Raw genomic sequence first — 26,245 nt, 5'->3', positions numbered from 1 at the left:
CAAGTATTAATATTCCCATGGAAACAATTAGAACAACATAAATTACTATACTAAATGATTAAATGTGCAGATAAATAATTTATGCATATAACTTCTCTTTAAAGTTCTAGGTTCTTTATCATATATTACATATGTGAAAAGAGGAGTTCCCTGAAGTGTCCATGGAAAGTAGCTAGCCAGTTGTGGATTAAGTGACTTTTGCAGACCTCCTTTACGTCATTAGGAATGGGGCTTGTTTATTTCTTCTTGGTTAATAATTTTTCATCAGGGACTTTTTTTATAAGTAATTTTTCATTAGTGTTGGACTTGGCAATAAAAAGATACAAGAAAAGAAAAGAACCAAAGAAGGGTAGATTTTTTACTGTGAACATCTAAGCACATAGATCATTCCATGTGTCTAATTTCTTGCTTTAATTTTTTGTTCTTGAGTTGTAGATTCATATATCGAATGAATTGTATCTTCAGAGGGATACCAAGAAAACTGGATCATATGGCTGATACTTTAGCTAAATCAAGGATGGGGAGGGTTTTTTGCATGGTTCAAATTCTTTGCCTATATGATTCCCTGGGTGATTGGTCTTTTTGTTTTTGTTTTTTTTGCTTCATTTTACGTCTTCTCATGCACATCCTGACCCTTCTATTTTTGAAATGAGTATTGCCTTTTCTAAGATAAACATTTGTTCTTGAGTTCATGCAACACTTGTTGTTGATAAAAGAAAGTAGTCATCAATGATGATCTGTATTTGAATTTACAATTTATGCTTGCGGAAATTCTTTAAGAGTATCCATGCTCTAGTTCTTCAATATTTCAGTCAAAAAGTTGGTAGCTCTAGGTTATATGGTAAATCCTAAGTATGATTTCCTGCCTTTCTATCATTTTTGCAGTTTTTTAATCCTAGTTCTTCAACCATTCTCTTTCCTTAATATTTAATATGCTCCTGTATCTCCATAAACTTTCATAAGTAATTCCAATTTCATGGAAACTAAACTGTAGACTGAGATGAGGGGCATTTGGTGAAGGCTGAAGTCGCTGAACTTAATGGCTTATTAGTTTAGTTATTACTTTGCCTTTTGGTGCATAAAATGGTCTTGTAATAAAATATTTATGAGTAATCAAACCAACCTTCCATTAAGCCATTAAGAACTCTTAAGTCTCGATCCACATAATTTATCCACCATAATATAAGGCAAATCAATCAGTCATTCAGAGCGATTTCATCTGTTATAAGAGGTTTCTAAAATTTGGAAGCATTCTTCTTAGGGGTGCAAGTCAGGCGGTCTGGGTGGGGTTGAAGCTTAACCCATGCCCAATCCTAAGAATTGGACCTAAGGCCTGAGCCCAAGGCCAAGCCTAAACTGTCAAACCCGGGCCTGGCACAAACTGAAATTTGATGCACTTGGGCTTGGGCCCAGGCCTAGGCTGGGTTCGGGTTGGTCAATCGGCCCATACTAAAATTTAATATAAATGTATGTACATATGTATATGATTTATAAAAAAAATGCATATATTTATGTACTTAGGCGGGCTGGGCTTGGGTTAAGATAAGGTAGGGCCAGGCTTGGGCTAGGTTTGGGCTACCTAAGGTCTGTGCTCTGGCCTGTTGACTGAAAAATAAAAAAGTCCAAACTTTTGGGCAGGCCCAACCTGGGAACCGAAAACCCAAGCCCAGTCTGTGTAAAATTGTGGGCTGGGTCAGTCCGGGCCCGCCCAAGTTGCGCTCCTAATTCTTCTGTTCGTGTCAATTCTGCTCCTATTGCATACTAAATTACTAATCCATCTTCACTTTTGTGGTATTTAAAATTTAATTCTTTTACACATTGTTGTGACCTGTTTCTTATCTAATACACACATAGTTGTCAAGGCGTTGCCTACTAGGCGCCCAACTCGCTCAAACGCCTTGACTTTTAGCAACTAGGCATCCTTCTAGGTGACTAAGTGCCTGCCTAGGCGACAGAAATGACAAGGCGGGCGTCTTTTATAATATCATTTATATTGCTGTATCTTATTAATGTATGTGTTAATACATTTTATTATATGCTATATGTATCAATTATACTTTGTTTTAATGTTTTACTATTGAAATTTAAAAGATCAAAGGGTTTTGAGAAGAGAAAAAGAAAGAAGAAAGAAAGAAAAGAAAGAGGAAAGAAAGAGGAAAGAAAGAATAGAATAATAAAGTTTTTTTTTCTATTTTACTTTCCATCTTGAATATTTATCATATAAAGTTAATAACCTTCTTTAGCTGCTAATTAATATGAATTTGCTCTATTAAATACTTATTATAGTAGTATTATTTTTGAAAATAATGAAATTAATACATGTAAAAGATTTTTATCTTTTAGATGTGATGATTTGCCACATTTTTAGAGGAAATTTAATGTTCTTAATAAAGAGAATTGCTATTTTTTCAATTAACATACATGCTGAATGGTACATAAAACTAGGAAACTAGCCAAAAGTCAGTTTTTTATATTATAAAATTTTTATTGCCTAGGCAATGCCTAGGCGCCCCAGTGTCGCCCAAAATCACCTAGATGTCTTGAAAACTATGACTGCACATTTGGCGAGTTACCATAAAAACTGTTGTTAATAATATTTTTGGTAAGTGCATTAACAATTTCGTAATTTATTTTGTGGATTTCATACATATTCATGTTTTTGTTTTGCAGGTTAACATAATTGACACCCCAGGACATGTTGATTTTACCATTGAGGTTGAACGAGCATTGCGTGTTCTTGATGGTGCTATACTTGTCCTTTGTAGTGTTGGTGGTGTTCAGAGTCAATCAATTACTGTTGATCGGCAAATGAGAAGATATGAAGTTCCAAGACTTGCATTCATTAACAAACTTGATAGAATGGGAGCAGATCCATGGAAAGTCCTCAACCAGGTGAACAATCAACAACTGTTGAACCTTGTAGAAGTGTTATGACATCTAAAGGTGGATGATGCATCCATCCCATGGATATCATCATATCAATATCACTTTGCCTCCCTCCATTCATAGGTTATTATTGTTAAATGTACATATTTGAGTTTTTGCCCAGATCAGATTCTTTGGAATTTACTGACATTGATGTAATATTTATATTAATTACATATCGATTTCTGATGAGGAACATAGAAAAAGAAAGGAACTTCATCGTTGAGAGTTTTGTATCTATCAAGTTTGCTAAGAGGGTTTTGGATGATGTTTGGGTATATTTGTAAATTTGGGTTGTATGGTCATTCTGTAATTCTTGTTATTTGTATGTGGCTTGTACACAAACCAACTGATACATGTCTTGTCTGAGTCTCTGAGAAACCTTTTAGTTTGGGCTTTGTTTAAGCCATTGTTGTTTTCTGGTTTTGGGTGAGAGAGGAGGGATGTAGATTGTTGGTTGTATGGGGGTTATGGATTCTGTCCCCAAATTTTCGTATTCTTCATAGTGAATTTATGCTTCTCTCTCTCTCATTGGCATAGGCTATAGGCTTTCCATTGGGTCATTTAACCTATTCTCATATTTTTTTCTTGCTTTGCTTTCTTGTTTATGGCTTTCTATTTTCTTTTTGATATGATCTGACCTCTGTTTGCACTGATTCTTATCTTTGTATGTTTTTCCATATGAGAACCTCAACTACGGGGGATCAGGTATTTAGCACAAAAAATATCATTCAAGATTCAAGAACACTACAGTCTAATAATTGGGCTTAATGTCCCACATTGCCTTTTCACTACCCTCTATCTAACCAAGTCATTGAACAAGCTATTCAGCTTGGTGTCAGACAACAATCTTTTATTGGGCCTCCAATACTATCTGATTTTGAAGGTGTTTTTTAATTTTTGTTATGACCGAGAAAACATAATATTCAGTTCTTAGTGGGGACCTAAGCCATAGTAGCTCTGACACACCATGGGCCCTTGCTGTATATTCTACATCAATTGATGATATGGCAACCACAGATTCTTTCTTACTCATCCAAGAAACCAAGGGCGAGGACATTGGTGTTATAGACAAGTCATGAAGGAAACTGAAAGTCTAATAAGGGCGACAGATAGCACTTTATTGTTGGTTAACAGGTCTGCTAATAGATTGCCAATCAAAAAAAGGCCTGCTAATAGCTTGGCTGACACACTTACCAAGCAGGTAGTCAATAGTGGACAGCTGTTTTGGGGTTCTTTAAATGTAGAATGAAAAGAGGTGGTATACTTGGGATGGGGGTTCTGATAGCCCACTTGCGAAAAGCGATGCTGGGCATGTTGTATATACACATTTTTTGGTTCTTTCTAATAAAATTCTTCCAGTTATTTAAAAAAATTTGATTTTTGAAAAGGCTCAGCTTTTCATTTCTGACTCTAGCGCTTCTCCTGTAGGCAAGGTCTAAGCTTCGGCATCATAGTGCTGCAGTGCAGGTTCCAATTGGACTGGAAGAAGAATTTCAGGGTCTTGTGGACCTTGTGCAGTTAAAAGCTTATTTCTTCCATGGTTCAAATGGGTTTGTTCTATCTTAAGCCTATGCTTAATTTCTTGAAGTTTAACATCACTATTTCATCTGCAAAATTTTCTTCTCACTGAGTTGCTGCCTTTTGTAGTGAAAAAGTTGTCACCTCAGATATTCCTGCCGATATGGAAGCTTTAGTTGCAGAAAAAAGGCGGGAACTAATAGAAATGGTGTCTGAAGTTGATGATCAACTTGCTGAAGCTTTTCTAAATGATGAACCAATATCACCCAGTGACCTTGAGGTGTGTTGCAAAATGTTGTTTTAATATGATAATCTCTTTTTGTTGATATTACTGCATGGCTTCATTGGTGATCTGTTTGTGATTGATAGCCTGCTACAAAACTTTTTGTATGGCATGTACAGAAATTTGTACTTAATATGGCTTGTATTTCCTTAATTGCTTTGTATTGTCTTATCTTTGGCTCTGCTTGCTGATTAATGTTTGGCTTGCATTTAATGTCAAAGTTTGCAAAGCTTTGTATAATGGTAGCAGGGCATGGATTTTGATGCTTTTTTTATCCACAATTTACCTTTGTGTTTTAAAAATCATACATTATTGTGCAAGATCATTTGCTTGACTGTTGGACCAAAACCTGGGAAAAAAGATGATGGTCCTGACCATCTACAAACCCTTGTAAGTAGTCACAAAGAAAAATCAACATATCAGCTGCGTTTAATTGCGTTATGGCTGATATTTGGCTGGCAGGTAGTATTCTATGTGGGGCCATGCCCAAGTGGAGCCTCAAAACTGATATGTTAACACTAAAAAGTATTTAGTCGAAGTATAATCTGGTTGATGATAAAAAAAGTTTGTGATTCTTACCTCCTGTTATTTGATTACTATGAAATTTCTAGTGGTGCAGTTCTTACTAACTTTTTTGGTTCCATTGGCATCTATTGATCTGGAAATAATTGACATGTGTTTTCTGTCCTATTATCATCTTCACGATATTTATAGTCTTACTCCTTTTGTATAGATGGCAATCCGCAGGGCTACGATAGCACGCAAATTTGTCCCAGTATTTATGGGTAGTGCATTCAAAAATAAGGTAACTTAGATGGCTTAGTTGGTAACTTTGTTTTCTTTTTAATCTTTATGGTGAATGCTTGTCTAGTTGGATTTCCATTTTTCTACCATGCACATTTCAGAAATTTTAAGTTGCTAAGTTGCTATGTAAGCTAATGACAATACTATTTATTTGTTGAGCAACTATTTTATTTAATTTTCTTTGTCCAGTAAGACTTAGGATTGTGAGAAGTAAGAGAGAGAACGAGAGGAGAGAAGGGGGGTAGTATAAGAGAGAAACGGAGGAAGAAATGCTACTTGAATTGGGTGAGTTGCCCTTTTTGTCAGGTCACCTAAACAATTTATACTTATTGTTCAAAAATAGGAAATTACAACAATACCCCTTTACTTATCATAATAAGCTATATATTCCTACACCCCCTCTCAAGTGGAGTATAAATGATTATCATGTTCAAGTTGCTCAAAACTTATTCAAGTTTCTAATTCTTCTATATGACCCCTTCAGTATAAAAGTTGGCTAATTTGTCTTCTGTTTTGACATAAGTTGAGCAGATTTCATTCTTGTCTATCTTTGTCCATATAAAATGTTTGTCAACTTCAACATGTTTGATTTGATCATGTTGAACTGCTTTGTGAGCAATATTGATGGTTGCTTTGTTATCACATTACAACTTAATAAGCCCTGGAAATTCAACACTGAAATTCCTTAGTAACTGTTTCAGCCACATTAATTATGACACCCCATTTGCCATAGATTTGAACTTTGCATCAGCAGTTGATCCAGTCACCATACTCTGCCTCTTGCTTCTCCAAGTCACCAAGTTCCCTCCTAAGAGTCCTAGGAAGGTACCATAGCCTGAATCAACCTCTTTGATCATCAACTGATCCTGCCCAATTCGCATTAGTATACGCTTCCAGTTGCAAATGCCCATGGAAAAACTAAAGGCCTCTCCTTCCAAATTCAGTTTCAGAAATTTTTTTCTTCATGACTGAAGTTAAGAGGTAGCAAGAAGGTGAAGGTGGTTTGGAGCTGCATCCTATTTGCAATTTGCTGGAACATTTGGAAGGAGAGGAATAGAAGAATTTTTTATAACAAAAGCTGTAATTTGGACAGGATAGTAGCTGCAATAAGCAAATCAGTGGCCGACTGGGTTTTGGTTCACCCAGAATTCAGTCAATGTGCAAGGGGGGAGGACTTGGGGGAAAACTTAGGGGAAGTGTTGGGTAGCCTGGATTTTAAATATGTAATTTGGAAAATTTGTATTGAATCTGGGTATCTTGTTTTCTCTTTTTGATATAAGCGGGTGATGCCTCGTCACCACTTATTGGTACCCTTCCTTTTCTTTTTTAATGAATTATTTATTTATACTTATAAAAAAGTATATAAGAATCTTTTCAGCTTTCTTTGGATTAGGAACCCGGGGTGCATATGCACATATTGACTTATTACACCAGCTACAATATCTGGCCTTGTTAGAGACAAATAGAGAAGCCTTCATACAGGCCTCTAAAACACTCCCTTGTCTTCAAGAAGCTCTCCATCACCCCTATTTATGTGGTGGTTAGGATCAATGGGAGAAAGGTCCAAAGTATTGGAAATGCAAGGTGTATCGGGAAGACAATTTTAAGAGACGTATTGGGATAGACCTTGGGCATGCATGGATACAGAAGAAAAATTAAGATACACATGGATATACTAGGAGATTTATATAAATCCCAAAATATATTCAATAACAATAAATATAAGTTTTAGATGACCATAAATGAGATTTCAAGTTTTAAACATAAAAAACCATACTTTCCCTATTCTGAGAAATAAGGACAGCAACATAATTTCCCTATTCTCAGGACCGGTGGGAGTGGGGGATTCCACAAGGGCAGAAATCCTTGCTGCAGTACAAAGAATTCAGATTGTCAACCAGCTTGGGGTGGAGCATCTCCTAGTTGAAGGGGACTCTCAGGTGGCAACAAGGTGGCTCCTAAACTTGGATACCACCATTTGGGGCTACAAAGATCTCATAAAAAAAGTAAAGTGGTTAACCAGCAATATGAGAGTTGAGGTAAAACGGGTTAGTAGGTCTGCTAATTCTTTGGCTGATGCTTTAGCCAAACAGGGGGTTTCTAGGGAAGATTTTTTTTGTTCTTCTTTGTAAGTTGTTATTAATTTGTGTTAGAATGCTCGAGTCAGGGGTATTTTGGTCATTCTGGTGTATCTTATTGAAAGTGAAATGTCTATTGTATCTGAGTTTAAGTTATGTGTCCCATCTTCTATGAGGGACAAAATTGTCTTTCTTGTAACTCAAGTTTTTCATGAATAAAAGTCAAGTGGGTCGGCTAGGAGAGGTACTTTTGGTACATCCTCTCTTCTAGTCTGGCCGAATACTTTTCTCCTCTCCTTCTTCTTTCTCTTTTTTTTCTTCTTTCTTCTTCTCTACTTTGACCTAGAAACAACTAGGGTTTATTCACATGGTATCAGAGCATTAAGGTCTGGTGTTCGTTTTTTTTTCTTGTTGCTGTCTTCTTCCTGGGTTCGCCGCCAACTTCACAGTAGGTTTCTTCATCCTACAGCTGATTTGATTGAAGACTCGATAAAGGGCTGAAAAGGAGTTGTCGTTTTGAGGGCCTGGAGGTGAGAATGCCTCTGGCCGGTGCTGTGGTGGTCGTTGAAGTGGTATACTAGACCCTCTATTCAGTGTACGAAGAGGGCTAGTCGTATACAGGTATGGACACTGCTGTTGTGTGTTCAGAAATGGACTGTGAATGCTGATTTTTTTTGTGTGCATCGAAAGTTAGTTGTTGTGGTGCTGGGTGAAACTGATACACATATCAGTCATGTTTTTTTTGTGTTTTCTTGCTCACATGTGTGCTGAAAGAAGAGTGGTAGACTGCTGATGTCCACGACAGCAGTGGTGTGGTGTTGATTGTGTTGTGGTGGCTGGCATATCTATGTTTTTAAATGCTTAAAAGTGAACCCCTAGACCATGTGTGTAATCAGTTCTGCAGTTTGCAGAACAAGTGTTCGATGAAATGACTGAGTAATTTCAGTAGTGGTGTGTTGGTGGTAAATGGTCTTGCAGTGTGCAGTCCAAGTGTTTGATGTGTTGACTGAATGATTTCAGCTTTAGAGTGTAGTGTGTAATGTGCAGTTGAAGAAAGTGGGTTGGTGGTATTGTAAGTGAGATAAGTCTTGTGACAAGTGTGAGATTGTGGTGTATATTCAGAGGAGACATAATTGAGATGGCTTCAACTGTAGTTGGGAATGACAACAAAACAGGCATAATTCTCTCTTCATATTATCTAAGTGTTCAAATGACATCCATCAAGTTGAATGGTGAGAACTATATACCATGGGCAAAATCTGTGGAGGTGTTCTTGAAGGCCAAGAGGAAAGTAAAACATGTGAGGGAAGAGAAACCTTCCTCTGATTCTCCTAGGTTCAGTGATTGGGAACAAGATGATGCATAGATAATGACATGGCTTTGGAACAACATGGAACCAAAGATTAGTGTGAACTTCATGTTCCTAGATACAACCAAAGAGATCTGGGATCATGCTAAAAAGTTGTACTCTGGACAAGACAAGACAACACAACTAGGGTATATCAGTTATACCAAGAGTACTTCAATTTGAAGCAAGAAAGTCAAAGCTTAGAAGAGTATAATGCAAGTTTGAGAAACATCTGCAATGAGCTAAATGTGTATCACCCTCTCACATCAGATGTCCAGATCCAACAACAGCAACGTGAACAACTTGATGTGACTAGGTTTCTTTTGGGCTTGAAGGCTGAGTATGAGCCTGTAAGAGCACAAATATTAGGGGGATCAGCTCTCCCCTCACTTGAAGAAGTTTTTGCCCGTCTTAAGAGGACATCCATTGAGCCAGTGGAACATTCTTCCTTCTCTGATAGATCTGGTTTGGTAGTGACTAAAGGGAGTAGTCGTGGAAATAGAAGTGGTGGTGGCAGCAGTGGCCCTCCAAGCAACTGTGGTGGACACATGTTTAACCGGGCCAGTGGCCGGACTGGAGGCCGTGAGTCAGGGGGAGGCTGTGGAAAAGGAAGGGGTAATGCTCAGAGAAAATGTACACATTGTGGCTTAGAGGGGCACACAGTTAATTTCTGCTATGATTTGCGTGGTCCACCTAACACTTGGGTTAACCATGTTACATTTAAAAGTAGTAGCACAATTATTGAAAGCCAGCAAACTGCACCAACCCCCTCCACACCCACTTGTGCTTTCGGGCAGGAAATGGTGAGTGTACCACGGGCAATATATGAGCAGTTCCTTCAAACATCTCAGCAGAACACAGCTACACTTGCCCATTCAGGTATGACTTGTTTAGCTTCCAAAGCCTCACCCTGGATCATTGATTCTGGCGCCTCGGACCATATGTCTGGGACTCTTGATGTATTTTCTTCCCTTTCTCGCACCTCCACATCTCAGACAGTTACACTTGCTAATGGTTCTACATCTCCTGTTTGTGGTGTTGGTGATGTTGATCCTCTCCTCATTGTCTTTAGCATCTATTTTATATGTTCCTAAGTTCCCTTTTAACCTTATGTCTGTTAGTAGATTAACCAAGTCCCTTAATTGTTCTGTAACCTTCTATCATTCTTCTTGTGTGTTTCAGGATCTCAAGATGGGGACGAAGATTGGTGGAGGGCATGAAGCCGGTGGTTTGTATTACCTTGATGGTGGTGGCCCTCCAGTGGCTTTTCAGTCGTCTCTTACTCCTCTCCAATGGCACTGCAAACTTGGTCATCTCTCTCTCAAGGCTTTGAAGCTGCTAGTTCCTTCCTTGAGTCATCTTTCATCATTAGATTGTGAGTCATGTCAGTTGGGAAAACATCATCGAGTCTCATTTAGTCCAAGAATTGATAGTCGTGTCTCAAGTCCTTTTGCTTTAGTTCATTCTGATGTATGGGGTCCAGTTAAAGTGGTGTCATACAATGGGTTTAAGTATTTTGTAATCTTTGTTGATGACTTTTCAAGGATGACATGGATCTATCTTATGAGAAAACGTAGTGAATTGTTCTCTATTTTTCAGAAATTTCATGCTGAAATACGCACTCAGTTTGGTGTTAATATGAAAATACTTCGCTCCGATAATGCCAAAGAATACATCTCCTCATCATTTCAGCAATACCTAGAACATCATGGAATAATTCATCAAACTTCTTGTGCCTACACCCCACAACAAAACGGTGTAGCTGAACGGAAAAATAGACATCTTCTTGAAACTGCTCGGTCCTTGATGATCAATATGCATGTCCCAAAGCATTTTTGGAGTGATGCTGTTCTTACATCCTGTTTTTTGATAAATCGGATGCCCATGTCAATCCTTGGAAGTCAATCCCCTTTCTCCGTGTTGTTCCCCACTTTGTCTCCCTTTCCTCTCACCCCAAGAGTCTTTGGTTGTGTTTGTTTTGTTCAACACTTGGGGCCGGGAGTAGACAAGCTAGATGCTCGGGCTACGAAGTGTATTTTTCTTGGCTACTCAAGGACTCAGAAAGGGTACAAGTGTTATAATCCTAAGTTTCATAAATCGTTTGTGTGCCCGGATGTCACCTTCTTTGAATCAATTCCTTTTTTCTCCAATGCCGGGGTCTCTTCTTCTACCTCTGTGGTTCCTCTTCCTGTTCCGGTTGTGGACCCCCTTCCCGTAGCTCCCACTCCTACTGCAGATGCACATCATATGCCAGTTACTACAGAGAGGCCGCCAATTACTCAAGTGTATACTCGCAGAAGTGCTTCGGCTCCTCCTCCACTTCAGCACCCGTCGACAGATCCTGCTACTGCTCCTTCTCCCTCAGATCTTCATCTCCCTATTGCTTTGCGGAAAGGTAAACGTACTTGTACTTCTCATCCCATTTCAGACTATGTTTCCACTACTCACCTTTTTGCTTCCCATTGCAAGTTTATATCATTACTCTCTTCAGTTCCCATTCCCAAGACTGTACAGGAAACCCTTGCCTCTCCAGGGTGGCGGCAAGCCATGGAAGAAGAACTCTCTGCTCTACAACATAATCATACGTGGGAACTCACCATCCTTCCTCCTGGTAAGCACACTATTGGGTGTAAATGGGTCTATACAGTGAAGCATCTTCCTGATGGCAGTGTGGAACGATTGAAGGCACGGTTAGTGGCCAAGGGCTATTCTCAGTTATATGGTGTGGACTATATGGAGACATTCTCTCCTGTGGTTAAAATTGGTTCAGTTCGGGTGTTGATCTCATTGGCTACTATGTATGATTGGCCTCTCCTATAACTTGACATCAAAAATGCCTTCCTACATGGTGATCTTGTTGAGGAGGTGTATATGGAGCAACCACCAGGGTTTGTTGCTCAGGGGGAGGCTGGTAAGGTGTGTAGGCTCAAAAAGGCAATCTATGGACTGAAACAATCTCCTCGTGCATGGTTCGACAGGTTCAGTGAAGTGGTGAAGGTCTTTGGGATGAAGCAGTGTTAGGTTGATCATTCCGTGTTTAGCTATAACTCGAAAGATGGAAAAATCTTGCTAGTCGTGTATGTGGATGATATTGTCATAACTGGAAGTGACAACAATGGAATTGACAGGCTGAAAAAATTCTTACAGGACCACTTCAATATGAAAGATCTGGGGAAGCTAAAGTATTTCTTAGGAATAGAAGTTGCGAGGTCAAAACAGGGGATCAACCTATGTCAGAGGAAATATGTTCTTGATCTACTTGAAGAAACAGGGTTGTTAGGTGCTAAACCAGCAGAAACTCCTATGGAACTCAATGCCAAGTTAAGTGTGGATGCAGGTGATGAGTTTGATGATCCTGGAAGATACAGAAGGTTGGTGGGAAAGTTGAACTACTTGACCATTACCTGACCAGATATATCATTTGCTGTGAGTGTGGTGAGTCAGTTTATGCAACATCCCCGGGTTCCTCACTGGGAAGCTGTTCTGAGAATTGTTAGGTACCTAAAGGGTGCTTCAGGTCGTGGTTTGTTATACCAAAAAGGAGGATCTCTTGAGATAGTAGGGTACACAGATGCTGATTGGGCTGGCTCTATATCAGACATGAGGTCAACCACAGGGTATTGTACCTTCCTGGGTGGCAATCTTGTAACTTGGAAGAGCAAGAAGCAAACAGTGGTGGCAAGAAGTAGTGCGGAAGCAGAGTACAGGGCTATGGCCCATACCACATGTGAACTAGTATGGCTGAAGAACCTACTACAGGAGATGGGTTTCTCAATTGACAAACCCATGAAACTATACTGTGATAACCAAGCTGCTGTTCACATCTCATTCAATCTGGTCTTCCATGAAAGAACTAAACATATTGAGGTGGATTGTCACTTTGTGAGAGAGAAAGTGATAAGTGGGGTAATAACTACATCTCATGTGAGCTCAGGAAATCAGTGGGCAGATATCTTTACAAAAGGATTGTCTCGGGGAAGAATAGATTACATTTGTAACAAGCTGGGACTATATGATATATACTCTCCAGCTTGAGGGGGAGTGTTAGAATGCTCGAGTTAGGGGTATTTTGGTCATTTTGCTGTATCTTATTGAAAGTGAAATGTCTATTGTATCTGAGTTTAAGTTATGTGTCCCATCTTCTATGAGGGACAAAATTGTCTTTCTTGTAACTTAAGTTTTTCATGAATAAAAGTCAAGTGGGTCGGCTAGGAGAGGTACTTTTGGTACATCCTCTCTTCTAGTCTGTCCGAATACTTTTCTCCTCCCCTTCTTCTTCTTTCTCTTTTCTTTCTTCTTTCTTCTTCTCTACTTTGACCTAGAAACAACTAGGGTTTATTCACAATTTGGAAATCTGTACTTAACTAGCCCGGAGAGGTTGCAACTCGTGCCTTTCCTTGGGGACTTTGTACTATTGTCTATTGCTGATTAATAAAATTATTTCAATTATAAAAAAAACATAAAAAACCATACTTTAATGGTTTATGTATATACTCTAATTTTTAAACATAAAAAACCATAAATTGTGAGACATTGGGACCCAGTTGGTAACCATTGAAAAATAATGGAAGAACTGAAAGGTTTATGTATATACTCTAATTTTTTAACACCAAATATTGCAGAGATTTTGTGTGATACACTGAACTTCAATGGACTACATTAATCAAGCTTTTAAAGAAAAGGAGGAAAATAATAGCAAGGGATAATCTGGGAATGCTAAAGACATGATTTTTAGAAAATCAATATAATTTGTTTTAATATGATGTTGGAAAGACATGATACCAGAGAATAACCAGTCAACCGACATCATAAAAGTGGGTAACCATTTAGGTGGGTTTTCATCAAAATTCTTGGGGGGTGGGGTTGATTGATCAAGGTCTTTCTTGTATCTTGTCTTTCCAGCATGATAGATTTTTTTTTTTGATGAATGGAAATAATTTATTAATCCAGAGGTAATAAGGCAATACAGGAACTCCAAAAAGAGGCATGAGCTGTTACCTCTTCTAATAAAGTATTACATCAAATTAAAACAGAAATAGCCCAAAGTAAAATTACAGAGCAGTCCAAAATAAATGTTCCCTTAAAGCCCCCTGCTTAGCTAACCCATCCGCTAAGGTATTTGCTGATCTTCCCACCCAAAGGGGGGTAACAGTCATGTTTCTTGTGAGCCAGCTGAGCATCATAGATTTTTCCTAAATTATAATAATCAATTTTAACAATTTTTGACAAACATCCCTTGAGAAGAAAAAAGTTTACTCATCAAAATGCATACAAATATAATAACTAATTAAGGTATGGGCCGTATGGCATAGTGGTGGACTTATGGTCCTTACAACTTAATGACTAGCGTATCCTTCTTATCTTCTACTTGTAGTTTTTATAGTTTGTTTAAGGGCATGTTGTAAATTCGAATGTGAATTTAATGGTGTATTTAATGATGTGTTTGAAGTTCAAATATTCCTTAAATGTAGGAGTTAACATCAAATATAGGAGTTATTGAGAGAGAGGGAGAGTAATTATAGGGGTTAGACAAATTTGAATTTAAAAACTATTAGAGAGGAGGGAAGAACTTGAAAATTGTTACAAGGGACTGTTGGTCAATACACATAGAGCATCGGTCTGTGATGGATCTGTATTGACTGATACAGGCCCGAAATGGGCCCTTATTGGTCCAAAACAGATGAAAAGGAATGAAACTCTTGGTTTTGTTGCTTCCACATACTGATTTAGTATTGGAACAATACATATCGGCTGATATGTTGCGGTTTTTTGAACCTTGAATGGAAGCACCCATATTTCCAATTTCGTCAATTAGATCAACTGTATATTTCCTTTGACAAATGAATATACCTTCCTTTGATCTTGCAACTTCAATTCCCAAGAAGTATTAGAGTTCCCCCAAATATTTGATTTCAAATTGTGATGCCAAAAAAGATTTGAGTTTCTAAATTTCACCACGATGAATCGATGATTACTAGTCACTACAATATCAACCACATACACTAGAAGAGCAGTAGTCAGTCCAATAGCGTGCTTAACATCTAAAAGTAGTGTTCATAGGAAGCAGCTGTTTTGAGCACTATTGTAACTCTTTTGATCTTGGGCATTGTTCTTCTTGTCTTTTGTATCTTTGGGTGACTGGACACCCACTCTATTGTAATTTTGTTTTCACATATAATACAATTAAGAATTTTCTTGTTGATAAAAAGTGTGCTTAACATATAGAGTGTGGTTAGCTTGATATTGGAGGTAGCCAAATCAATTGATTGCAAAATTGAACTTGCCAAACTAAGCTCTTAGGCATTGTTTTAGGCCATAGATGGTTTTCTTAAACCTGTAAACTCTCCTAGAAGGTGTATCAACACCATGAGAAGGAAGATGTACACCTCTTGTTTCAATTCTCCATGTAAGAAAGCATTCTTCACATCTAATTGGGACAAAGGCCAAAATCTGTTAGCAACAATAGATAGAACAACTATTTATCAAAAAAAAAAAAAAAACAATAGCTAGAACAACTCTAGTCGTGTTCATTTTTGCAACAAGGGCAAACGTTTGCCCTTTGATTGGTTCTTACTGTGAAAACCCACTTGCATCCCATTGGTTCCTTCCTTGTAGGTAGATACACCCACTCTCAGGTTTCATTCTTTACGAGAACCACTATTTCATAGTTAATGTAGTGATTTAAAAGGTGCGCCTAGGCACATAGGTGAGGTACATTTTTAAGGTATGCGCCTTGCCTAACCCCTGACTAAGCCCTTTGAGGTGAGCCCAAACAAGTCCATGTTAGGGCTTTAAATACTTAATCCCTACACAAAAAAGGATTTTATAAAATATTGAGGCAAGACCAGAAAAAAATGGTTATTAATCTCCAAATGAGAACCTCCTATTTGCTAATGTTGTTCATTCATTCATCCTAATCTTCTTAAAAGGTAATTAAAATTATAGATTTTTTTTTGTGTAAGTATTAAGAATTTAAGATCTTAATAGGGACTTTCATCATGTCTATATTTTACAATATTTCCATATAATGTTTCTGACATGTTTTTTTTATTGGGATGATCAATATTTCCATCAACATCGACATTTTAAACCTTGCTCTAAAGAGGTGTACTACCTCTGATCGTGACTTTCACCTAAAAGCCCTGCTTTATTTTGATCAATAACAATAAACTTTATTAATGATGTGAAGCTTTGTGAAACTTAATTACAATAGGGGGAGGTAAAATGTCTTAAGTCCCCACCAATAGAATACAAGGGAAGAAAATTAAAAATTAGCCCAAAACAAAGATTCCCTATTTCACAACACCCTTCCTCAATTCCTCAATTTTATCAGGTATGAAGTTTGTTCTGGCAACACTCTTCATTTTTGGGAGAATATTTGGGTAGGAGACACACCTTTAAAGGATCTGTTCCCTTCGCTATTTTCTATTTCTTTGTACAAAAAAGAGGTGGTCTCAAAATTTGTCTCACCTTTGGGAACACCCTTAGATCCTACTTGGGATTTTGGGTTTCGTAGAGGACTTAGGGATGATGAAATTGAATCTCTTTTTGTCTTTCTTGGTTGTCTTAATCAGGTTTGTTTGGATCCCTCCAAGCCAGATAAGAGGGTATGGACTCCTAGACCCAATGGAACCTTCACTTGTGCTTCTTTCCTCAAGTCCATCTCTCAACTTTCTCCTCACCAACCCTTTCCGTCAAGAAATTTGGTGTAGGCCAGTTCCCCAAAAAATTATGGCGTTTTGTTGGAAGTATTCCATGGGAAAGTAAACACTCTAGATAACCTACAAAAGAGAAGACATTTCTTCTGTATTTCTCCTAATTGGTGTATCCTCTATAGAGCTCACAGTGAGGATTGTTACCACCTATTAATATCTTGTCCCTTTTCTACAGACCTTTGGGCTTGGCTACTTTCGTTGTTTGGGAGCAGTTGGAGTCTACCAGCAGAAGTTCATATGCTCTTCAACCATTCTACCTTTTATTGGCCTACAAAAATAGGGAGAATTATGTGGAGATGTGCTCGTGCTGCCTTGATTTGGACTCTTTGGGAAGAAAGGAATGCTAGAATTTTTCAAGAAAAGGAAAGGAGCAGTCAGGAATTGAAAGACTGTGTGTTAAATAGGGCAATACTTTGGCTGAAGACCTTGGAAATCTTTCATCAATTCTCCTTTAATGACCTTTGGAGAAATTGGTCAGCAGTAGCGAGGTGCTCATCCCTAAAGGACAAATCAACTACAAGCTGGTCTCCTCCATCCAAAGGCTCATTGAAGTTGAACTTTGATGGAAGTAGCTTGGGTAATCCAGGATTATCCGAAATGGGGGGTGCTTTGAGAAATGAGAAGGGAGAGATTTTGTTGCTCTACTCAGGTCCCTTGGGAATTGGGGGCTCCATTAGGGCAGAACTTTTAGCTACTGTACAAGGGGTGTAATTTGCAAACCAGCTGGGGGTACAACATCTAACGATCAAGGGGGATTCCAAAGTGGTGGTGGGTTGGTTGAAAAATCCTGAAGAGGCTATGTAGCGTTACAAGAATGAAATGAAGAAATTTAGTTGGTTGACAAGGAATATGTTGGTCACTGTACAGTGGGTGGGGAGATCAGCAAATACTTTGTCAGATGTGTTAGCCAAGCAAGGGGTAAATAGGGAAGAATTGTTTTGGGCTCAGTTGTGATTCTTGCTTTTCTTTCCTAGTTTACTTGTAAGATTCAAGGAGGGGCTGCAGCTCGCGCCTCTCCCTGGGATGTTGTATGAACTCACTCTAAATCTGCTTCTGAATTAATAAATTTATTATCATTCATAAAAAATACAAAGATTCCCTATTCACCCCTTGCTTGGCTAACCCGTCGACAAATGAGTTAGCAATTCTCTTCACCCAACTGTATTCCACCTCAATATCCCTACTCAGCCATATGATTTTTTTCCTTCCATTGCTGTAGCTTCACAAACCACTGTTGTCTTCCTTTAGTGGTTTAGCCATCTTATCGCCACCTCCAAGTCACCTTCAAGGATCAAATGTCTAATGTTCAGTTCTCTTTCTCTTTGGGTTCCTTCCAGAACTACAAGAATCTCACCCCTAAGAGAGTCACCTTCTCCAATTGAGCCTGAAAACATGGCAGCAATATCCCCATCTTCATTCCTGAACACTCCTATAATCCCAGAAGGCCCTGGATTCTTTAAGCTATTGCCATCAAAATTCAGTTTAATGAATCCATAGGGAGGTGGGGACCAAGAGGGGCTAAGAATCCTCTTACATTGGGCAGAGGTATCTATCTCTTTCCAATTTCTCAACAAGTCAGCCATTGAATAATCTGAGAACAACTCCATAGATTTCAACCAGTGGGCTACCCTTAAGTGTATAAGTTCTAATAACTTTTCCATGGTTCTTTCCTTGTTTGAAAAAATTCGTGAATTTCTTTCTTCCCACAAGGACCAATACACTACTGCACTAATGCTTCTCCACATAATCTTCCCTCCTTTCTTTGGCCATTTGAAGAAAGAAGGAGAGAACAAACTTTGCACACTTACGGGGGAATTCCAAATACACCCAAAAAGGGAGAAATCTCACTCCCATATAGTTTTAGCAACTGGACAAATAACCATAAGGTGGTAACCAGTTTCCTCATCAACTTTGCAGAGAGTACATTTATTGAAAAGTAAACAAGAATTGGGTCTCTTTTTCTGAAGCAAGTCATTTGTATTAATTGTTTCCAGGAAAGTTATCGATAAAAAAAAATTCTTTCCAGGAAAGTTTTCTAACAACTTTCAACTCGAGGAGGAATGAGCTTGCTCCAAATCTCTTTAACAAGGAAGGACAACCCAATAGGAACAGGAGGTTGAATTAAGGTCTCAAAAAATGAAGCACAAGTGAAAGTACTCGAGGAGGAAGGGGTCCAAAATCTGGTGTCTTCCTTATTAGGGTCCAAGAAAACATTTTCAAGGATGGCTAACAAAGACAAAATACAGTCTAAGTCTGTATCCCTAATTGCCCTTCTCAGGCCTAGGTTCCACCCAAAACCTGAAGTAGATTCTAAAGGAACCAAGAAAGAGGAGATAGGTTCATTTTTCAAATCTGATAGAGCATACAAAGAGGGAAATTGGTCCATCAGAGGTGAGTTTCCAACCCAAGGTTGCTCCCAAAACCTTATTCAATTACTTGAGTTCAAACCATACCTGATCCAAAGGGAGAAAACTAGAAACAAATCATGAATGGCTTTCCAAGGAGAAGCAGCTGCAGCCCTTGCCATAATTCTAGGATCCCAACCGTTGTCTTCCAGCCCATATATGCTAGCCACTACCATTGTCCACAATTTGTCCCTTTCCAAAGGAAACCTCCACAACCATTTCCCCAGCAATGCCATGTTTCTTTTGCTGATATTCCCAATCCCGAGACCTCCTAGATTCTTGCATCTAGTTACCACCTCCCAACTCACCTTGTGGTCCCTCTTCTCCTCTCTTGTCTCTCACAAAAAATCCCTCATTAACTTTTCCAAAATGTTAGAGACCTTTGTGGGAATCTTAAACATTAACAAGAAGTAAACAATAGGTTAGCTAAGGTAGACCTAATCAAAGTGACTCTCCCCCTTAAGGAGAGATAATTTTTCCTCCAAGAAGCAAGCCTTTTCTCACATCTCTCCATTACTAGGTTCCAAAAGCTTTCATTCTTGGGATTATCTCCTAAGGGGTGGCCTAAGTAAATCAAAGGCCAACTGAGATTGCACAGCCTAACACACCTGCATATTCACTTAATTCCCTCTCCTCCAAATTCACTCCCATCATACAACTCTTATCAAAGGTCACCTTGAGATTAGACATTTGCTCAAAGAGTTGTATTGCCAATTTTAAATTCCTGATCCAATTTATGTCTCCACCTTCACAAAACAGGATTGTGTCTTCTGCAAACTACATGTGTGTAAGTGGTACTTCCTTCCTTCTTACTCTCCAAACTTTTATTAAATTCCTCAAGTCAGCTCTATGGATCAATCTCCCAAGGACATCTACAATCAAAGTAAATAAAAAGGGGGAAAGTGGGTCTCCTTGTCTTATTCCTCTCAAGGCAAGAAAGAAGTCCACCATATTTCCATTCACCAAGATAGACCAGTGGCAACTCCTAACACAACCCCAAATCCATTTACACCAGTTGTCTCCAAAGCCAAAACTTCTCAACACCTCCAACAAGAAGGACTAATCAACTAGGTTGTAAGCCTTCTCTAAGTCTAGTTTGCAGACCACTCCCTTCTTCTTGGATTTCCTAAAGTTCTCCAGACTTTCATTTGCAATCAAGATTTGATCAGTGATCTGTCTTCCCTTCGCAAAAGCTCCTTGGTTGGGTGCAATAATGGTAGGAAGAACTTTCTTTATCCTTAGAGACAACACTTTTGCAATTATTTTGTACAGACTATATAATGAAGAACGCTAGCTTATTTGAGGAAGGAATCGGTTACAACTTGGGAAATGGGGAAAGAATCAAATTTTGGAAAGACTCGTGTTCTGAAGTGTGTCTGAAAGATGCCTTTCCTCTCTTGTATCAAATTTTTGTAAATCAGGACTCCTCGGTGGCTGAGAATTTCAATGTGGATGGTAACTCTTTCAGTTGGAACCTAACTTGTAGGAGGCACCTCTTTGACTGGGAAATTGAGGAGTATGTAATTTTTTTGGGCCTGCTCCAGAACTAGAGGATTGACCCAAACATGGAGGATGCTTGGAGATGTAAATGGGAAGCTAATGGCATGTTTTCTGTTAAGTCTATGTTTAGTAAGTTGATAAGTTCAGGTCAGGAAAACTTTCTGGCAAGGCAGATTTGGAGCTCATTCAGTCCTTCTAAAGAAGTTTTTGCTTTGGACAATGGCTTTAAATAAATGTCTATCCAAAGTTAATCTAGTGAAACGTGCCATTCAAATTTTGGATATGTCATGTGGCTTATGTGGTGGGGTAGTAGAAACTACTAAACATCTGGCCTTACATTGCCCAGTCTCGAATTATATTTGGAGGCATTTTCTCCAAGCTTTGGAAATCAGATGGGTAATGCCAATTTCTGTGAAGGATCTGCTATTGTGTTGGCAGATTGAGGGTCTCAGCAAGAAAGGTATCTTGGTTTGGAAGACTATCCCGGCTGTTGTGCTTTGGACTATCTGGATTGAAAGAAATAATAGAATTTCTATTGGGTGGGATTTGACTGATCCTTCTACTTCTAATTTTTGAGGTGAAATTCTTTCTTCTCCTACCATTTACCACAAAATGGAAAAACATAGTGTTTCTATTTCCCTCCTTTAACCATTTACACTTGGATTTCTGTCTCTAGCCTATTTCCTCCTTAAGCAAGAGGTCCTCTATATGCCTCATCAACCTCCATCTTATCTCCCTATCTTACTCTTCAAAAGATCCCCTTTCTTCCTTCAGATCCAATTCCTCTATCTTCTTCAACAAGATTTGCTTTTTTTCCTCCAATCTTCCAAACTCCAAATGGTTCCACTTTTTTATCTAGGATTTTAGGAATTGAAGCTTCTTGTGGAATCTCATTCCCTCCCACTCTATTGACGGATTAAATTGCTCCTACCACTCTCTGATTTTCTCAATAAAGCCCGGATGGATCAAACACTTGTTCTCAAACCTGAAGGGGGCAGGTCCATCACCTCTCATTTCCTCCTTACACATCACTATAGGCCAGTGGTCTGAAGTGAGTCTAGGAAGTGCCCTAGATGTTAGATTATCCCACAAAAACCTGTCCAGCTTAGAGCATATTGGACTTGATTTAGGAGTGGAAATTCTTTAAGCTCAAAAGTATCCACAAACTGGTTGAATTTTCTCATATTGGTTGTCACTCTTTGTCTAGGCTTGTTGGTTCTTCTATGAATCTCACTACATTAAAATCTCCTCCCACACACCATGGTCCTTCCCAAAGGCCCCTAATATCACTCAATTCTTCCCACAATTTCTTCCTCTACCTATAGTCATTACATTTGTTAGAACCCATTCAAAACTATCTTCCACCTACCTGAACTTCAGAGAAACTGAATGATCACCTATTAATTCCTCTAATCCTATCAGCACATCTTCTTTCCAAAAGGTTACAATCCCACTCGAGGACCCCCATGAAGGAGCAGCACCCATTTTATCCCCCTAGATCTCCAAACATTCTTTTGGACTCCTGAATTAAGACCACATCCAGGTTAAACTTCTTAATCACCTCTTTAACTGTTGCTCTCTTCCTAGCATGCCCAACCCCCTCACATTTCAGCTTAGGATTCTCATTTTAACTTTGATACTCAGCCCTAGCACCACCAACAATCTATTTAATCCCTTATATATGTATTTCATGGTTGTTCTCACAGGTCATTGTGATAAGTTGCCAGTGTATGTAAGAGGCTATTACCCAATGTTGGTCCCAACTATCCAATGTCTTGGGAGGGTGGACTGAATACAGACCTAATCTTATGCATTTTTTTTACACAGTATATAGAGGTGATGAATATATTTGCTCCCTTCCAAAATTAAAATGGAAGGGAACTAGAAAAATAAAGAAGAGAAGGCATTATAGGTTATGGAATTCTTGGGAATTTTTCGATTCTAATATTTATGGCAAACCAATTGTTATGACTCTCAAATGTTAGATATAGTATAAGTGTTAATAAAGCATTAATTTAGGAGATATACTTTATTCTGAAGCTAATATATAGGTAGATACATCCTCCATGGTTTTTTGGTTCTAACATGCAAGAAAAAAGCTTCACTCTAAAAGCCAAGGGGGCATTGCTTGGTGCATAACATTGGTAAAGCCTTGTGCTGAAAAGCTTGAGTACACGGGTTCCATTCTGAGAGTGATCACTTCTTTTGCCAAAAAAAAAGCCAAAGGTTAAGGCCATATCCAGTCCACCCCTTCCAAGTCCCTAGATAGTTGGGACCAATATTTGGGTAATGACCTTAATATTTTCTTGGTTTATTGATTTCTTTCTTACAAAGAGAGTTTGAGGACTGAATTTCATGATAAGGGGGTGTGTCCACTTGATCCAATTTTGGTAGTGCAGTTCCCAATGAACTGGGCCCTACAGTAAATTTGACTTCAATGCTTTTCAGGAAAGGATGCATTACATCAACAAAAGGTCAGCCAATGAGATTGTTGTGGAACATACAGAGTGAAATCAGTTGCCTGATTTCAAAAAGATGAAAAAAATTGATTTAGAAATCATAGGGATATTCTATTTTTGAACAAATCCAGAAATAACATGTTAGAGGATGGTTTTTAATGACTCTGAACAATTCTGATCTCAAGAACAACTGAAATCAGAATTGTTCATGTTGGAGAATTCTACCTAGAGATTGTATTTCATTATTTAATTCATGTTGGAGAATACATTTCTCAATGATTCTATATTTCATTATGACAAGTTTTTCATATCATATTGCTATCTTTCTGTATTCTTTTCAAAACACAAGTGTTATGTTGTCTGCACTATGTTGTGCAACTATGCTCATGTAGAATGTTTTACTTGCCACTTTTTGACTACAGGGAGTACAGCCTCTGCTGGATGGTGTATTAAGTTATTTGCCTTGTCCTGCTGAAGTTAGTAACTATGCTCTTGACCAAACAAAGAATGAAGAAAAGGTGACTGGAATTGTTTTCCATTTCAGACAGTGTTCTATCTTAACTTATTAAGGTTTTCTTGTGTTTTGGAATCTAAATTCAATGATTATTTCTTTATGGTAAATAATGATAGGTTTCATCTTGTTAGGTTACACTCTCAGGAACTCCAGCTGGGCCTCTTGTTGCATTGGCTTTCAAACTGGAAGAAGGGCGATTTGGTCAATTGACTTATTTAAGGTACACCTAATTGACTCATCCTTTTTAGGTTTGCCTTCATAGTGCATTTCTGTGGTGCAATGGGTTCTGTCAAATATAAATATCGGTCAACAGGGATGTTAGTGCAATGTCTAGGTGGCTATCTTAATCTAACAAATGGAATCAATTTGTTGTGGCAGAATCTATGAAGGTATTATTCACAAGGGTGATTTTATAATCAACATAAACACAGGAAAGAAGATCAAGGTAAGCACTGATTTAAGAAAAATAATGTTACTATTGGTGGTTTTACAAGTATGAGCTAATGAGATTGGGTAACATGGTATACATGTATTTTAAACGAGTTTAACTTTATAGTTAAGACAACTTTAAAAATAAGGCAAATGAAGAATCTGGTGCCACAAACAAGTTCCATTCATCATATAATGGGAAAATAGCTAAAAGCCTAATGAGGGGTCACATATGTCTTGAAACAATGCTCCTATGGGCATTGCTTTTTCTATTTATTTAAAGACAAGTTCTGGTTGAAACCTGAATATGGAGTATCTGGTATTGTTATGGTTGAGACTGCTGTTGGATTATCAAACTATTTGCTGATACAGTCCTCTTTATTTGACATACCTTTGAAAATTCAAAACTAGCAATGCCAATACATTGGTTAAAGACTCTGGAATTGTTTAACCATTTTTCCTTTGCTGATTGTTGGAGGGATTGGTTATCAGTAGCAAGTTGTTCCTCCTCCAAGGTAAGGGTATTGACTAGCTTGGTCCCCCCTCTCGGTTAATTGAAGCTGAATTTTGATGGGAGCAGCCAGGGTAACCCTGGTCCCTCTGGGTTGGGAGGTGTACTGAGGAATGAGGCTAGAGAGGTTGTCTTACTCTACTATGGCCCATTAGGTGTTGGGAACTCTATTCGGCCCATTAGCTGCAATACAAGGATTACTTCTTGCAAAAGAAATGGGTGTGGAGCAGCTTCTGATTGAAGGGGATTCTAAGACAGTAGTGGACTGGTTCAATGATATGGAGGGTGTCACTTGGGGCTACAAAAATGAGTTAAAGAAATTCAAATGGCTGGCAAGGAATATGTCTGTAACAGTACAATGGGTTGGGAGATCAGCTAATGCATTTGCTGATATCTTGGCAAAACAAGGGACAAATAGGGAAACATTGTTCTGGGCGCAACTGTAACTTTTGTTTTAACATTCATGTACTCTTTGATGTAGTTTATGTGCTTTCTGTTTGGAGAGGCGGCACCTCGTGCCTCTATATGGGGATTTTTATGTAACCAATCTTTGAATTAATGGAATATGATTTTTTATTTATAAAAAATCAAAACTAACAATTATATCATGATTTATTTTTGCTTGGATTATATCCTTATATTTTTTTATTGATAAGGTCAAAACTGCATTCATAATCATAAAGACATTCAACCCCTATCAGGCAGATACAGCCACAGCTGACACAATAAGACCACTGTACAAATAGGGAGAGAACAAGCTAGCTTGATAAGGATGTGCCACAGAAGAAGAGTCTCTCCCACTGTTGTCCTTGAAAGAGTATCTGCGAGAGAGCTTGCCAGTCTATAGAACCACTTGAATCTGCCATTCATCCTAGAGGCAATTAGGCTAACAAGGCTAACAATTTTGCCTACATTATTGTCCTAGGCTCCAAGGACCCTCCAAGGAGGAACATTTCCATTCTATCATTGCCTGTGGGTTAACTATTAGAAGCCTTTCTAAACCCAGTGAATGTTCATTCTAAGATCATGGAGGAGAGCCAAAATTTTTGTTATTTGGAGTTTCTCTCTCTACAATGGGACTATAGTAAAGCACCTTCATTTGACAAACATTTTTTTCCTGGCTCCAACCCTGTTTGGTACACATACTCCTGAATGATGCAACTTATTACACACTTAAGTTTGCTATCTTCTGCATGCAGGTTCCTCGCTTGGTTCGGATGCATTCTGATGAGATGGAGGTTAGTTTTTTATTCATTTTTTTCCTTTTCTTCTCAGAAGATATTTAGGGCCTGTTCGTTTGCTCTAAAGTTTGACATCTGAAAGTGTAATAATTACATTAAGAGGTATATTGGTATTGGTGAACTTTTCTTTCCTCTGAACTTTGAATGCAGAGAATGTTGCTCTGAATTCTGAATTCTGAATTCTGAAAATTATCAAATATCCATTTTGACCCCATATATGAGAGTTTTTGTTTGCCTTTTTGGGGACATCATTGGAAAATAAAAAGTTGTATGATTGCACTTAAGAGATAAGAGGAAACGAACAACCATTTTTCTCTTAAAGTTAAAAGATTCCTCTTAAGAGATACGAGTTAAGAGGAAACGAACAGGCCCTTACTTTCTCTCAGTATGACAATCAGTTGGGGAGTTCCTTAGTATATAGCACACCCAAAACATGCCTCAGCATTGGAACCTCCAGAAGTGCCAAATCCAATAAAGTTTAAATGCTGGGGGCCATCGCCAAATGATGGTCC

At 38.4% G+C, this 26,245-nt stretch overlaps 1 protein-coding gene across 2 annotated transcripts in view; it reads left to right on the top strand.

Annotated features, from left to right (window-relative positions):
- The window catches only part of LOC104598483 (elongation factor G, mitochondrial-like), a 36,118-nt gene that overhangs the window by 4,016 nt on the left and 5,857 nt on the right, over positions 1-26,245 (top strand). For both annotated transcript variants that reach the window (XM_010260564.3, XM_088889415.1), the window contains exons 2-9: positions 2,671-2,892; positions 4,357-4,478; positions 4,576-4,726; positions 5,463-5,534; positions 23,461-23,556; positions 23,684-23,772; positions 23,931-23,997; positions 25,692-25,730. In XM_010260564.3, the coding sequence (XP_010258866.1) occupies positions 2,671-2,892; positions 4,357-4,478; positions 4,576-4,726; positions 5,463-5,534; positions 23,461-23,556; positions 23,684-23,772; positions 23,931-23,997; positions 25,692-25,730 (858 nt within the window). The remainder of the gene's footprint in view (positions 1-2,670; positions 2,893-4,356; positions 4,479-4,575; positions 4,727-5,462; positions 5,535-23,460; positions 23,557-23,683; positions 23,773-23,930; positions 23,998-25,691; positions 25,731-26,245) is intronic.

Source organism: Nelumbo nucifera, chromosome 6 (assembly GCF_055504915.1).
Source record: "Nelumbo nucifera cultivar China Antique chromosome 6, China Antique-T2T, whole genome shotgun sequence".
Taxonomy (NCBI): Eukaryota; Viridiplantae; Streptophyta; class Magnoliopsida; order Proteales; family Nelumbonaceae; genus Nelumbo; species Nelumbo nucifera.
Note: the sequence above shows the minus strand (reverse complement) of the source record. Positions and strands in the feature narration are given on the sequence as shown.